Source organism: Panicum hallii, chromosome 8 (genome assembly GCF_002211085.1).
Source record: "Panicum hallii strain FIL2 chromosome 8, PHallii_v3.1, whole genome shotgun sequence".
Lineage (NCBI taxonomy): Eukaryota > Viridiplantae > Streptophyta > Magnoliopsida > Poales > Poaceae > Panicum > Panicum hallii.
In genome coordinates, this window is record NC_038049.1 from 6412655 (window position 1) to 6428468 (window position 15814).

At 48.9% G+C, this 15814-nt stretch overlaps 1 protein-coding gene across 1 annotated transcript; it reads left to right on the forward strand.

The window, feature by feature from the left end:
- Positions 1-2406: 2406 nt before the first annotated feature.
- On the forward strand, positions 2407-3777 carry LOC112902975 (3-oxo-Delta(4,5)-steroid 5-beta-reductase-like). Its single transcript, XM_025972176.1, has one exon. The coding sequence runs from the start codon at positions 2427-2429 to the stop codon at positions 3630-3632; it is 1206 nt and encodes a 401-aa protein (XP_025827961.1). The 5' UTR covers positions 2407-2426; the 3' UTR covers positions 3633-3777.
- The last annotated feature ends 12037 nt before the right edge of the window (positions 3778-15814 follow it).

Genomic DNA, 15814 nt, shown 5'->3' on the forward strand with positions numbered 1-15814 from the left:
GGATTTATTCGAATTAAATAGGGATAAAATAGTGTAAGAATACCAAATGCACGGGATATTTCTCCAACCAGTTTTTGGGTACTCGTCCTAGTTCAGTATATCTGTCAACTGTGTGGATGAAAGGTGGGAGAACATCGTCGATATACCGGAGTAAGTGGTCATACATAAGCCAACTTTTCTTAACTAAGAACTGCATTCCCCCTTTCCATGGCACATTGGTGTACGGGTTTGTGTTATCGCTAGCAGGGCACATGCACTTTTGTACAAATGTGAACAAAAATATTATTGATATGGTTCGTACTTTTGCATCGTTCAGCTATCTACAAATTGCATCTCTTGATTTGATATCCAGAAGTTGCATCTCTTGATTTCTTCACCATAAATTAAGAATAAGCCCTTGACAAATTTTTAAGAGGGGTTGTCAATGTGACAAAGCATGATGGAGCACTGTATAGTTAAAAATATGAAATGTCTTTCTCATATGACGAAATGTTTTGTCCTGTTCATCGCGCGTCATTGTATTTTGGTTCATGTACTTAGACTTTGCGATCAATCTTTTGCACGGTCTATTATAAGTGAGTTGTACTGCAGCCTTCTACAATGGCATATTTCAGAGGAGATACGGGCATATTCCAGAGGAGATGCTTAGGCATATTTTAGTAATGAGCTCCATTTCCACTTGAAAAAAGATCTAAATAGCTCTTCAGTAGTACGTGACACTTGCCTCTTCATCTCTTCCCCATCTTTCCTTTTGAGAGAAATAGGAGGGGCAAGCCCCTACTGGATAATAAGGAGAAATTTTTACAAGTAAGAGAGATAAAAAGAAAAGGCAAGAACATAGGATTACATGAAGGACTCTTAACAGGTTTTGATTTTAGGGAAAGTACTCCTATTTTCAGAAGATGCATATGAGCAATTTGAAAATAACTTATGAATTTAGCTTTGCGAAGATGCATATTTTCAGAAGATGCATATGAAGGACTAAAGGTGGAACTTGGGCCATGCCATGCTTGGCTAGCTATACAAGTCTCCATCCAGGCTCATGTAGGCTACAAGCCGAATGAGCAACATGCTAGTGTGTGCTACATAAGCAAGCCTCACCACCCCTCTTCCTTGACATCATCTGGTGATCATGCCACGTGTTTTGCAATAGGCTTTCATGTAGGTGGATAAAAGGAAGAAGAAACTCCAAAATAGCCCAAAAACTGGTCTTGAGATTTTAGGGGCCCCGGGTGAACTAAAAACCGAGAGGCCTTTTAATAATATTTTAGTAGTAACTAGCAAATATGCGCGTGCATTGCTACCTGAAAGAACAATATATACATTATATATCGTATGAGGTGCGACCACCCCCTCGCAAGCATAACATAGACTCCTATTAACTAGGACTCCGATCAGAATTGAAATGTTCTGTGACTAACTAGGTTCCAATTAGGACTTCGATTGACAAACGAAGGAATCATCGCTTGCTTTAGTAATAAGTAGAGATATAGATAATGATGTTGTTGATAAGCACTTAATGTATATAAATATTCATATCAAATAATCTCTTCGATCATATATATGCACCGGAAAACCAGGTTCATCATTCATTACTACTGTTTTTTTGTAAGAGAGAAATTAAATCTGTGCTCATGATCACGCACATTGTTATTCTATATAAGTGCTCATACTAAGAGCTATTTCTCCCATTTAATTTGTGATCATATCCACTTGACATATGTTAGAGCCTGATAATAACTTGATTATACTAAATTATGATGCCATCTTGCGTGTCCATAAAGGATACTACAATGACGCGCGATGAACAAGACAAAACATTTCGTCATATGAGAAAGACATTTCATATTTTTAACTATACAGTCCTCCATCATGCTTTGTCACATTGACAACCCCCCATATAAGTGCTCATACTAAGAGCCATTTCTCCCATTTAATTTGTGATCATATCCACTTGATTATACTAAATTATGATGCCATCTTGCGTGTCCATAAAGGATACTACCTCGCTGGTGTTGGAACTAATCTACTACTCCCTCCGTCCCAAATTATTAATTTTTTAGTTTTTTTAGATACATAGATAATAGATTTTGCTACGTACCTAGACATAACAAAACCATACACCTAGAAAACCTAAATAACTAATAATTTAGGACGGAGGGAGGGAGCAGCTCCAACGAGTGCTCCGCTTCAGTTTGTAGACACCAGAATAATCATGCCTGTTGTATTCAGTTCCATTTCGGAATTTAATTCAACATTGCCACCATGATGCCTATGTCTTTCCTGTCACGTTCTTGAATTCTTTTTAACTAATGAAAAGGTCAAGTTAGCTATTCCACTCTCGCCCTATAATTTTCCCACACGCTCATGCGAGTTTCAGAAACATCACGCGGCCGGCCGGTTTAATTTTGTTTTGCAGTCCGGCCATGACGTCTAGCATGAGCTGGTGGTGGAGAGGTGCGCCCCTGAAGCGCGAGGATGAGCAGGTCGCCGCAGCGGCCGAACCGTCGCCCTTCCAGAGCGTCGCGCTCGTCGTCGGCTCCACCGGCATCGTGGGCACCTCCCTCGTCGACATACTCCCCCTCCCGGACACCCCAGGCGGGCCGTGGAAGGTCTACGCTCTCTCCCGCCGGCCTCTTCCGCCCTGGTCCCCCCCGCCGCCGTCCTCCGTCACCCACCTCCACCTCGACCTCGCCGACCCCGTCGCCGTCGCCGAGGCCCTCACGCCCCTGAACGACGTCACCCACGTCTTCTACGCCGCCTGGTCCCCGCGTGCCACCGAGGCGCAGAACCGGGAGGTGAACTCCGCCATGCTCCGCAACGTCCTCTCCGCCGTCGTCCCCAGCTGCCCCGCCATTGTCCACATCTCCCTCCAGACCGGGACGAAGCACTACATGGGGCCGCCGGAGGCCTTCGGTCGGACCGCGGCGCTGGACCCGCCCTACAGTGAGGACATGCCGCGGCTCGACTGGCCCAACTTCTACTACGACCAGGAGGACCTGCTCTTCGACGCTGTCGCGCAGTGCGGCGACGGCGCTGCCGTCAGCTGGTCCGTGCACCGTCCCAACCTCATCTTCGGCTTCTCCCCCCGGAGTGCCATGAACATCGTCTGCAGCATCTGCGTCTACGCCGCCATCTGCCGCAAGGAGGGCGTTCCACTGCGGTGGCCGGGATCCCTTGGGACTTGGGAGGGGTTTAGCAGCGCGTCCGACGCGGACCTCATTGCCGAGCAGCAGATCTGGGCAGCCGTCGACCCCACGGCCAAGAACGAGGCCTTCAACTGCAGCAACGGGGACATCTACAAGTGGAGGCAGCTGTGGCCGATACTAGCTGAGCGTTTTGGGTTGGAGTGGGTAGGTTACGAGGGTGAAGAGAACCGGGTGAAGGTCTCGGAGGCCATGGCTGGGAAGGAGCCCTTGTGGGCGGAGATCGTCAAGGAGAACCAGCTCGTGCCGACGCAGCTCCACGAGGTCGCTAATTGGTGGTTTGTCGATGCCTTGTTCAGTGTCGAATTGGAGTTTCTGGACAGCATGAACAAGAGCAAGGAGCATGGGTTCCTTGGTTTCAGGAACACCATCAAGTCATTCAAGTCATGGATCGACAGGATGAAAGCTTACAACATTGTTCCCTGATTGATGCTTTGGTTTAGCTTCTGTGTTGTCGATCGGCATCTCCTTGATGGTGCACGCCTTTTTTGTGTTGTTAATAACCATCGTCATGTTCAGGTTTCCTCTTGGATACAGTTTAATTTCTTTACTTCGTTTCGATTTTGCATCACTATTAATGTGTACGACTTTTTAGTTTCGTGTATTGTGGAATAAATAAGAACAATCACGATTTGCCGGCAGGAATTGGGCTAAATAGGAGAAACAGATGGGCTGGCTGAAGACGCCAAATGCTTTGCCCGGCATGCTAGAACCCGATCGAGGTTTTCCTCTTCAATTCCACCATTCAAAGAAACACATCAAGAGCTTATCTTAGCCGCCGTTGATCTTGAAGTTGGTTAGTTGAAGGTTGGAAGTGTTGGCCATTAAGGATCGGCTAATGCGTTAATTAGACTAGGAAGTACTCTGTGAATTGCTTGACCTAGAAACAGAGAGAGAGATTGAGAGATGCAAGAGAGGGCACGGGGTTATAACTTCATGCCCTAGGCCGGCGGCGGATGCAGAGGTGCCTGCCATGGCGGTGTAGCGCAGGGATGGGAGTAGTTCGGCCGTAGGCGTACGGGTCGCGGTGGCCGACGGCGTAGACGCGTCCGCTAGCTCGGGGCCGAAGCAGGAACGTCGAGGACGATGCCGGAGGAGCTTCCCGCCGCTTACCGCGCTCAAGGTAGATCGGCTGCGCTGACTGTTGGTGGGGTGGCGGCGGCCGGTCAACCTCGTGATGCGAGCCGCTGGCCCCCACCCCCTTTTTATATTGCGCGGCGCGACGGGGGCCCACCAGCTAGGGTTGAGCTGGGGCGCCCCCGATCAGGGCGCTTGGGTGAGGTAGCCCATCGGCCCGTTAGGGTCCGATGGGCTAGGAGATCAATCTAACAGTCTCCCCCTTGATCTCACCCTGTCCTTTTCTTTTACTTTTACTTTTTCGCGTTTCGTCATGGATTTGTGTATAGAGCATGCCTCATCGTTCACGATCAGCTATCGATAGATTTAGCAGCTACAATCCACGCTTCCATTCAGAGACGGATTCTTTAACCTTTTGGGCCCTTGTAGTCCGAAGATCACAGGCTATCCCTTAGCCCCATGCCAGCTACGTGTTCCTTGAACACGTTAGGTGGTAAGCCTTTCGTTAGCGGATCCGCAAGCATTTTTACTGTGCTTATATGTTCAAGATTTATGATCTGATCTCGGACTTTATCTTTCACAACATAATACTTTATGTCTATGTGTTTGGCAGCACCACTTGTCTTGTTGTTGTGAGCATACATTACTGCGGGCTCGTTATCGCAGTACAACTGTAATGGTTTAGATATATTATCAACCATTCTCAGACCGGGTACGAACTTCTTTAGCCAGTTCACCTGCCCCGTAGCCTCATAACACGCAACAAACTCGGCATACATTGTGGACGATGTAGTGACGGTTTGTTTGCAACTTTTCCACGATATTGCTCCCCCGGCTAGGGTGAACACATATCCTGACGTGGATTTTCTGTCATCTCCTGCGTAATCGGAATCTGAGTATCCTACGATACGCAGAGATTCTGTTCTCCTGTACGTTAACATGAGGCCTTTTGTTCCTTGCAAATAGCGCAGAACTTTCTTTACCAATTTCCAGTGTTCTGGTCCTGGATTACTCTGGAATCTGCCAAGCAACCCGGTAACATAAGCTATGTCAGGGCGTGTGCACACTTGTGCATACTATAAGCTTCCCACAGCGGAAGCATATGGTACCATTTTCATTTGATCGATCTCATATTGAGTCTTGGGGCATTGAAATTCCCCATATCTGTCGCCCTTAACTATAGGTGCAGGTGAGGCACTGCATTTGTGCATATTAAATTTCTTCAGGACCTTTTCTATATATGTCTTTTGAGACAGTCCTAATACCCCTTTTAATCTGTCTCGATGAATCTCGATTCCTAGAATAAATCTTGCTTCACCGAGGTCTTTCATCTCGAAATGCGAGGATAAAAACTTTTTTGTCTCTATTAGCAGATTGACATCACTACTTGCCAGTAGAATATCATCCACGTACAAGATTAGAAAGATGTACTTTCCATTCTTGAACTTTGCGTAAACGCAATTATCCTCGACATTTTCTTTAAACCCGAATTCTTTTATTGTCTTATCAAACTTCAAGTACCACTGTCTTGAAGCTTGCTTTAGCCCATAAATCGATTTTCTCAGACGGCATCCCAATTTTTCTTTGCCTTCCACGACAAAACCTTTCGGCTGTGCCATGTAGACGGTTTCATCTAAGTCCCCGTTAAGGAATGCTGTCTTCACATCCATCTGATGTAATTCTAGATCGTAATGAGCTACAAGAGCCATTACGATTCTGAAGGAATCTTTACAAGAGACTGGGGAAAAAGTCTCGTTGTAATCAATTCCTTCTCTTTGTGTGTATCCTTTTGCCACGAGTCGTGCTTTAAACTTATCTATATTTCCTTGGGAGTCATATTTGGTTTTGTAGACCCATTTGCAGCCTACTGTTTTGGCTCCTTTAGGAATCTCCTCTAGGTCCCACACTTTGTTGGTACTCATCGATTTTATTTCGTCTTCCATAGCGTCAAGCCATTTCGACGAATGTTCACTTCTCATGGCTTCTTCAAATGAAGTGGGATCATCCTCCATTTGAATCTCTTCGCTATTATAGACTTCATAGTCATTAGAAATAGCGCGCTTTCTTATTCTTTGAGGTCTCCCGTGAGCCTGAGCCTGCGGTGCCTCATCTATTTGGGGCTGCTGGTGCTCCTCTTCTTGTGCGGCAACTGGCTCATCAGGAGCCTGATGAATGGGTTCCTCTTCCTCATTCATCGTCACCACAGAAGGAGTCATTACAGGTATCGGCATCGCAGCGACTTGCACTGGCGGTGCAGATACAACGGGCAGCGAGAAAAAAGATTCCTGAATCACGGGATTGGGTGTATACACCCTCTTCTCCTCAAGATCAATTTTCCTTGCTGTGCCGCTCCCCCGGATCATTTGATCCTCAAGAAAAACTGCATGCCTCGTTTCTACAAATTTCGTCGATCTGTCTGGGCAGTAGAAACGAAACCCCTTTGATCTTTCTGGATAGCCAATGAAATGGCAAGATACCGTTCTTGAATCTAGTTTTGCAATGGTCGGGTTAAATACTTTTGCCTCAGCGGGACTCCCCCACACCCGCAGGTGATTTAGTGAGGGTACTCTTCCTGTCCACATTTCATACGGCGTTTTCGGCACCGATTTACTTGGAACTCTGTTGAGAATGTGAATGGCGGTTTTCAGTGCCTCCATCCATAAACTCACTGGCAACATAGAGTAACTGATCATGCTTCGCACCATATCCATTAGGGTGCGATTGCGTCTTTCAGCCACTCCGTTCTGCTGAGGCTCGCCCGGCATCGAGTACTGGGCTACTATGCCTTGCTCCATCAGGAACTTCGCAAAAGGTCCTGGAACTTGGCCATATTGGGTATGTCGACCGTAGTATTCCCCTCCACGATCGGATCTTACGATTTTAATCTTTAAATCGTGTTGATTTTCTACTTCGGCCTTGAATATTTTAAACTTATCCAAAGCCTCCGATCTTTCTTTAATTGGATAAATATATCCATAACGGGAATAATCGTCTGTGAATGTTATGAACGAGTCATAACCATCCACACTCTTTACATTAAACGGACCACAGATATCTGTGTGAATTATTTCTAATACACTTGTGCTCCTCTTAGCATTTTTCTTTATTTTCTTAACAAATTTGCCTTTTATGCATTCAATGCATTATTCTAAGTCAGAGAACTCTAATGGAGGAAGAATTTCGTTTTTAATTAATCTTTCTATTCCCCCCCTCAAAATATGGCCTAAACGATAGTGCCATAATTTCGACGACGTATCGTGAGTTCTCTTACGTTTTCTATTTGCGAGTGTAGGCGAGGATACATTCGCACTGTTATCGCATACGGAATTAACACTTTCGCGTAACGATATCAAATAAAGATCATTCTTTCTAAATGCAGTGGAAATTACTGTATCATTACATTCAATCAAACATTTCCCATCTCCAAATAGACAAGAATAACCATCTGTATCCAGGCGAGACACACTAATTAAGTTTCTGTGTAAAGAAGGAACAAATAAAACATCTCTAAGTACAATAATGAAGCCAATGTCGAGTTCCAAATGAACGTCTCCTACTGCTTCAACGTCTGCCTGATCTCCATTCGCCACTCTAACTTGCTTTTCGCTTCTTTGAGTGGTTCTCGTCGAACGGAATCCCTGTAAAGAATTTGCAACATGAACAGTTGCTCCTGAGTCAATCCACCAAGTAGATTTTGAATATTCTATACACAAGGATTCATTTACAAATGAAATAACGTTCTCACCTCTTTTCTCCATGATCATCTTTAAGTATTTGTGACAGTTCTTCTTGTAGTGACCCCTTTCTTTGTAGTAGAGACACTGATCTTTATCTACGAGAGCCTGTCCCTGCTGCGGTCTGTGTTGTTGAGGGCTTTTACCTTTGGAGGAGGACGAAAAATTACTCTTGAAATTGGTATTTTTCTTCTTGTTTACATAGTTTAAAGATCCGCCAGTGGTGGATCTTATTCTTTCCTCCTCCTGAACACACATCGCAATGGTCTTTTCAATGTCCCAAGTTTGTGGTTGGGTGTTGTAATTGACAACAAACGTGTCAAACTCTTTTGGTAACGAAGCAAAGACCAGATGGACAATGTGATCCTCCTTGAAGGCAAGGTCCAATGACTTTAGCTTGTTATTCAGGTTGACCATGCGATGAATGTGTTCTCTAATGCCACCGCCAGTGTATCTTTCTGAAACCAGTTGTTTGATCAACTGGGTTGCATAAGTCTTTGAAGAACCAGTGTATTGGTTCTTTAATTTTTCAAGATACTCTATGACGGTGGCACAATCTGGGATTGAGCCCATAATTGCAGGCTCAATCGTGTTCTTTACCACTGCCAAACATTTCTTGTTGGCAGGGAACCATTTTGCATACAGCCTCTCATATTCTGCTTTCGCTTTCTTATAAGCAAGCTCTGTTTGCTTCCAAGAAGCATCTGTGTCTGTGTCCTCCCTTTCAGGAAGCACAGGCTCTGTAGGAGTCGGTGTAGCTAGGACCCAATCTAATTCACCCATGATGAAATAGAGATCCAGGTTTCTGTACCATTCATTGTAATTATCTCCCTTTAATATTGGAATATCGTTGATGGAAAACATCATTGATACTCCTCCTGAAAAATATCCATAAGTGGTGAAAACATTAAATTAATGTCAAATAAAATTCATTGCATATGTAAAATACGACGTTGGTCATAAATTAAATATGCAATAACCTTGTGTATTAAAACTAAAACACCTTTGGGCAGAACTAGAATTAATACATAAAAAATTATCTATTAAAATTGAGGCATAATCTCTTTTTGTATTAAAACTAGAATACCGTTGGGCATAAATAGAGATAATACATGAAAAATATCTATGAAAAGTAATTTAGTAAAAAATTGCAATATTATCACTTGTTAACGTTGGTCGAAAGATAATAATATTACAATTCAGAAAAAATATCTATTTGCCTCGAAGAATTTAAATTATTCCGTTGGTTCAAATTTAAATTTCAAGGCAATTAAACAAAAGCATATAAAATATTAAATCTTTGCAGCGGAAAACCTGTAATTCTGTCAGAATATATCTCATTTTATCTTTTGGAAACAGTACATCAAAAAACATTCAAGTTTGAATTTGAAATGTATCAAATTCAAGCAAATTCTATTGAAAAAGGGGATTCTGGAAATTGCAAAGATGCACTGTTGTTCTCTTTTGTAAGCGGCCCAGCCGGCCTACTCACTCCGCGAGGCCCAGCTCGGAAAACCGAGCTCCTTCTCGCGCTCGCGGCCTGCTAAGGCCCGGCCCGCGTCCCCTCGCGCACCCCCGCGCGGGCGCTTGCGCTCGGGCCAAGGCAACCTGGGCCCGGGCCGCGCATTCCCCTCCCCGCCTGGGCCAAATCTAGCCCACAGACGCGCGGGACGAACGCTGCCGTTGGATCATGATCAACGGCTGTCCGCGCGTTTCGGGGTAACAAAAACCCCCCGCGCCGGTCACTCCCAAAACCCTAGCTTCATTCTATTCTTTCCCCGACGCCTGCTTCTCCTCCACGCGAGCGCGCGAGTGAGCGGCCGTCGGTGACCGGCGGCGACTGGCGGGCGGCGGCTGCGGCGGCAGCCGCGGTGGCGGCGCCACCGTGAGGCGCCTCGCCGGCGCGCGCGTCCACCGAAAGGTGGACGCGCCGCCGTCGAGGTGTTTCTCTGTGGTGCCCGTTCGAGCCGAGCTCGACTCCGGCGTGGTGGCGCCGGATCTGGCCGGGAGGCGAGCTCACCGGCGGTGGGCAAACCGAGGTTAAGTATCTTCTCCCCCGGTCGGCCTGTTTTCCTCTTTTTTCTTTTGCATCTAGGGTTAGGGTTTGGATCTAGGGTTAGGGGTTCACGGGTTGCACTGGGATTTTCCCGGGGATCTTTTCTAGGGTTCTTTTCTACTTCACTTTCCAATTCTAATCAACGCAAAAAAGCTAGAGGCGACTGATACCATTGTTGGCCATTAAGGATCGGCTAATGCGTTAATTAGACTAGGAAGTACTCTGTGAATTGCTTGACCTAGAAACAGAGAGAGAGATTGAGAGATGCAAGAGAGGGCACGGGGTTATACCTTCGTGCCCTAGGCCGGCGGCGGATGCAGAGGTGCCTGCCATGGCGGTGTAGCGCAGGGATGGGAGTAGTTCGGCCGTAGGCGTACGGGTCGCGGTGGCCGATGGCGTAGACGCGTCCGCTAGCTCGGGGCCGAAGCAGGAACGTCGAGGACGATGCCGGAGGAGCTTCCCGCCGCTTACCGCGCTCAAGGTAGATCGGCTGCGCTGACTGTTGGTGGGGTGGCGGCGGCCGGTCAACCTCGTGATGCGAGCCGCTGGCCCCCACCCCCTTTTTATATTGCGCGGCGCGACGGGGGCCCACCAGCTAGGGTTGAGCTGGGGCGCCCCTGATCAGGGCGCTTGGGTGAGGTAGCCCATCGGCCCGTTAGGGTCCGATGGGCTAGGAGATCAATCTAACAGGAAGACCTTAACTCTTAGATCGAAGGGCCCACAACCTGTCCTAATCTTATCCGACCAATGAACTACTGACATGCCAAACTGTCAACCGCCTCCGGAAGCTGATCAATACCGTTCAGAAAGCTAAAGGCGGCGGATTTGATATCCGGACGAGACATCCTCTCCCATGTTGATCAGCACCACTTCCTCATCTTAGTAAGCCTTCATCTGAACGATCGATGCGTTGTAGTTCCGAAAGCTGAGGAATCCATGCTATAGCTATGTATCCACACTCTACTCTAGTGATCTGACATGATCCATACCATCCTCCGGACCTAATTAAGAATGCCATCACAACATCTCCATACTTAATGTCTATTTTACTGTCAACGCTCCAGATGGTTGGTGACTGGTTCACAGTTTGAGTAATTATCCAAAGTTGTAGCAACCGCGCCGCGCGATAGTTCCTCGAAGATAGTATATGTCAGACCCGGGGGTCTACACTGCGAGGCCTCGAACTCGGGGTAGTCCCCTTTTTGCCCTATGCACGGCAACCCCGCGACGATGCTCGCGTTCTTCCCTAACAAGTCTAGACCCGCTCGATCGAGTTGTGGCTACTCTGTTAGACGAATTTTAGCTGCCCTTCGGGTCGTTGCACCCAAGGACGCGTCTCCTACTTGAGTCTCGTAAGCCTGGATCCCAGTTCAGCTAAGACAGGCAAACAAGTAGAGATGTCAAGGGAAGCATTTACATAAGAGAATGATTAAAGTGTTTCATACACCCTAATCCTGCTGTACATTGTGTACAATCTGTTCTGCCACAGGTTGGGCCTCTTGCAGGTACTCTTCGAACCGCTCGTCGGTGCAGTCCGCTGCCATCCCTTGCGCGAAGATGCTCAGCTGCGCGGTCGGCACGAAGGACTTGACGTATGCAAGCGCATTGCTCACACACGCGACCGGAGCCTCGGATAGGAACTTGAGCACCTTCTTCGGGGCTTCGCGGAGTCGCTCCAGCAGGGGCCGCGGGCTTGCATCGCCTTCTTCTGGCGGATCCACCATGTCCACCAGCTCCTGGGCGGCCCCCCGGAGCTCCTCCAGCTCCTTGCGCTGCTGCTCGTCCTTCTCGCCCAGCGTTTTGACTTGCTGAAGGCAGTCGACGAACTGGCGTTCAGTGTCGCCGATCACCTTCTGCAGCCTTTCGACTTCATCTGTACGTCGATACAGCATATTCTTCACGTCAGTAAGCAACTCCTCTTTGTGTTTTGTTATTTTCCTAAACTCTGTGATAAGGGTACTTCAGCATCTAATGGGGAGCTACTGAGGGAAAGTACTCGAGGGGAGCGAGGGCCTACCTTGGTGCGCCTTCCTCTCTGCCTTGAGCTGCTCCTGGTACTCTGCTTGTTGCTCCTTGAGCTGTTGTTGGAGCTCGGAGTTGGCCTTCTCCATGTTTTTCAGGTCATTCTTGAGCAGCCAGGTCTCTCGAGTCCGTTCTTGCTTCAGCATATCAAGCTCTCGCTGCAGATAGCAATTCTTGATAATCTCCTCGGAGACGCGCTTATCCAGGGCAGCTAATTCCCGCGCGTCGCTCACGACCGCGCGGAGTTTCTCCGACTTCTTCTGGGATTTGGTGATTACATGCTGCGCAAAAGGGGGAGAATGAGTCCTAAACAACTCACCAATGCGCACATCGGGAACATTACTCGAGTCTTACCATGGAGAAGTCGTACAGCTCCTTGAAGGTGCTCTTGAAGGTCTTCAGGTTCTCTGCCGATAGCAGGAGGTCATCCACCAGGTCGGTGGTGATGACGTTCTGGTGCCCCGACCCGGCCCTCAACACCTCACGGGGACTCCTCGAGGCCCCGGCGGCATCCCCAGGCGGCGGTGGCTGGACACCTGCAGGCATACGAAATGGTCAACACACTACCCCCAGACCCTGGCAGCCAGTCGTGGGCGGGTAAGCGCATACCTGTGCCATCAGTATGAGCGGCGTCAGGGGCCTCGACTTGTTCCCCGCCACTGGGTCCGGCTTCCTCTTGTCGGGGCTCGCGAGGCGGCAAGTCGGGGAGCGCCGCATCCGCTTCAGGGGCCACCTCCGCGGGTACTGGCCCCTCAGGCGCCGGGGGCTCGGGGGCTGCAGCAGCCGAGGTAGGCGCCGCAGCCGTGCCTGGTTCAATCTGGAGTTTCACGGCGCTTGCAGCCCTAGGGGCATCGACAACATTGTTATCCAAGCGGGCACGAGCAGGATTTCCAAGCGATTGAAAGGAAACTTACAGTGTCGACTTCTTCTTGGCAGCCTTCTTCACCCGCCAGGCCCGTCGGGGGACGCCCGTTGCGGATGGCGGGGCCTGGTCGGCTGATGGAGGGGTCCCCGCCATGGCGATTGTCACCGCCGCGGCGGCAGAGGGGCCCGCCTCCACCCCTTCGGGTTCAGTCCTGGGCGGCGGAGCAGGGAGACTGCATGGGGACGCTGTCAGTACTCAGCATCATGGAAACTTTGCAACTGGCCAAAACAGCAATTCCGTACCTGGGGGACTCGACTTCCTGGGCCTTGCGTTTGCGCACCTGGCGCTGGCCCTTTGGCACCGGTGGCAGAGCGCCGGCCAACTCCACGCTCTGGTCGGAGGAGTTGTCCCGGCGCGGCTCCCCTCCGGTTCCTTCGCTCGCCTGTGAGCCCACGCACTCGATGGACTCGCTGCTGCCTTAAACCGCAGCAAGGCGAGCCGTCTTGGTGGCAGCGGCGGCAGCAGGGCGTGGACCTCCCTCGGCTCCTTCCCCCGCTGGCGAGTCCACGCACTCGGCGGACTCGTTGCGGCTTTGAGTCGCAGCAAGGCGAGCCTTCTTGGCTGCCGTGGCTGCAGACGGAAGGAGGTGATACGCTCGGGGGAGGTCCGGCTGCGGCGGGTAGCTGCAGTACAGCTCCGAGTGTCCCTGCAGGAAGTACTTCAGTTCAGCACTGGCGCAGTAGCCGACTTCTTCAGTGAAAAGAAGTCGAATACTTACCGGTGGGGCAGGATTTTCGCGGAGTACAAGGTGGGCACGTATGGCACGGTGTTCATGTTCAGCAGCACCCGCTGAACTCGCTGGAGTGCGACTTCATCTGGCACCTCCTCTATGCACATGCGAGAAGGGTCAGCGGGGCCGGTGTACTCGAAGCCCAGGCAACATCTCTGTTGGATGGGTTGGACGCAGCGCTTGCAAAATGAGAACATGACGGAGGCGGCGGTCACCCCCTCCTTCTTCAGTGCCTCGATGGCCTCCAGCAGCTCCTTGACTTGTATCATTTCCATGCCGGAGGGTTCAAGATTCCATTCCCCCCTCACCACAGGCGGTCTGCTCGACTTCGTCGGCAGGGGGGAGCATGGTTTTCGATGTAAAACCAGAGGTTTTTCCATCCAGGAAGGTTGGAGGGGAATTTATATGAAAGGTATTTTTCGCCGGCCTGCTGTCGCAGTTGGATGCCGGCGCCCCCCACCACGGCAAGTTTCTTTGTGGTTGGCTGGGGTTTGACGCGGAAGAGGAAGCGGAATAGATCCCAGTGGGGTTCAATTCCGAGAAATGCTTCACAGAAGTGGATGAAAATGGAGATGTGGCATATGGAATTCGGGTTGAGGTGATGGAGCTCAAGCCCGTAGTAGTAAAGAAGGCCGCGGAAGAAAGAACATGTGGGGAGGGCCAATCCCCGTTCGGCAAAATGGTAGAATGTGACGATTTCGTCGACATTCTCCATGGGGAAAAGTTCACGGAACGAGGGGCGCCAGTTGACAAGATCTTTCTCTTGCAGCAACCCCTCCGAAACAAGTTTTTTCAGATTGTTGAGGGAGCACTTACTGTGTGTCCACTCCGCGGTCGCTGGCTCCGCATTTCGTGGAATATTCCGAAGGTGAGGGGTCATTTGGTGATCTGATTGGATTGAATATTCGATTAATCATTTTTTCAGGGCTAATTAGCCCGAAAAAAGGGGTTTTTCGAATCTTTGGTCTAATTACATCATTTGTACCATCGCTTTGGTCTCCCCTTAACGTGTCATTGTTTGGCCTGTATGCCACGATTTTTGGACCTTTATCTCCAATTTTGTGGGATTTGGATTCAAGGCTCGGGGGCTGCGGGGTACGTGGCATCGACTACTTATTTTTTCAACTTTCTTTGAAGGATAAGGAGGATTACAGATTAATGGGACCCTCGGCCTGATTCTCCGATTCAACCTAAGGCTCGGGGGCTACTCCATATGGAGTGCGATTTTGCAATCGCACACCATAGCAGAAATAAAATTCGGGGCATGAGCACCTCATAGCTTCGATGCAGCCAAAGGAGTACTCGAAGAAGGATTTCAAGACGAATCATCAGAAGAAGTCGAAGACTGCTTCGAAAGTACTCGATAAGCCTGCAGTACTCAGCTACGAAGAGCTCGGGGGCTTGTCAAACCCGGGGCCACCGGGCTGGGCATGTCACGAAGTTTAAGAGATTAAGCCCGTCTTATCTCTTATTCATTTTATTTATCTCTTGTTTATCCCGTTTAAATAGGAGATAGAACTAACCAACACAGAGAGATCTACTCGAGATCAGTTCTGGTGGGATCCTTCGGAGGGAGTTGGTTAGCATCTTTGTAACTCTGACCTCTCGGATATATAAGGGAGGTCAGGGACCCCCCTAAAAACAGAAGATCATTAGGTCATTCTACACCAAAGAGAATACAAACCACCATACAGGACGTAGGGTGTTACGCTCCGTGCGGCCCGAACCTGTCTAAAGTCTTGTGTTCTTTGCACCTTCGAGTTCCTGATCTCGGCGTTCCCTCACCCAAAACTTACCACCTTGGGTATATCCCTCGGTGGGCAGCCGGTTAAACACCGACAGTATATATTGGCATATCCGTGTCCACACTATGTAGAGCATGCCTGCCACCAGTTTTTTCCATTTTAGAGAACACCAGGAGAAAATAATAGGCAAGCTAAAAATGGGAAAGTGTCGTCGGCAAGTTATATCAAGTAGGAAACAGAGGCACCAGGAGTTCATCCATATCTAGTGATGATGAAGACTGTTGTGATTATTCGGAAAAAAAATGAAGACTGTTGTGCT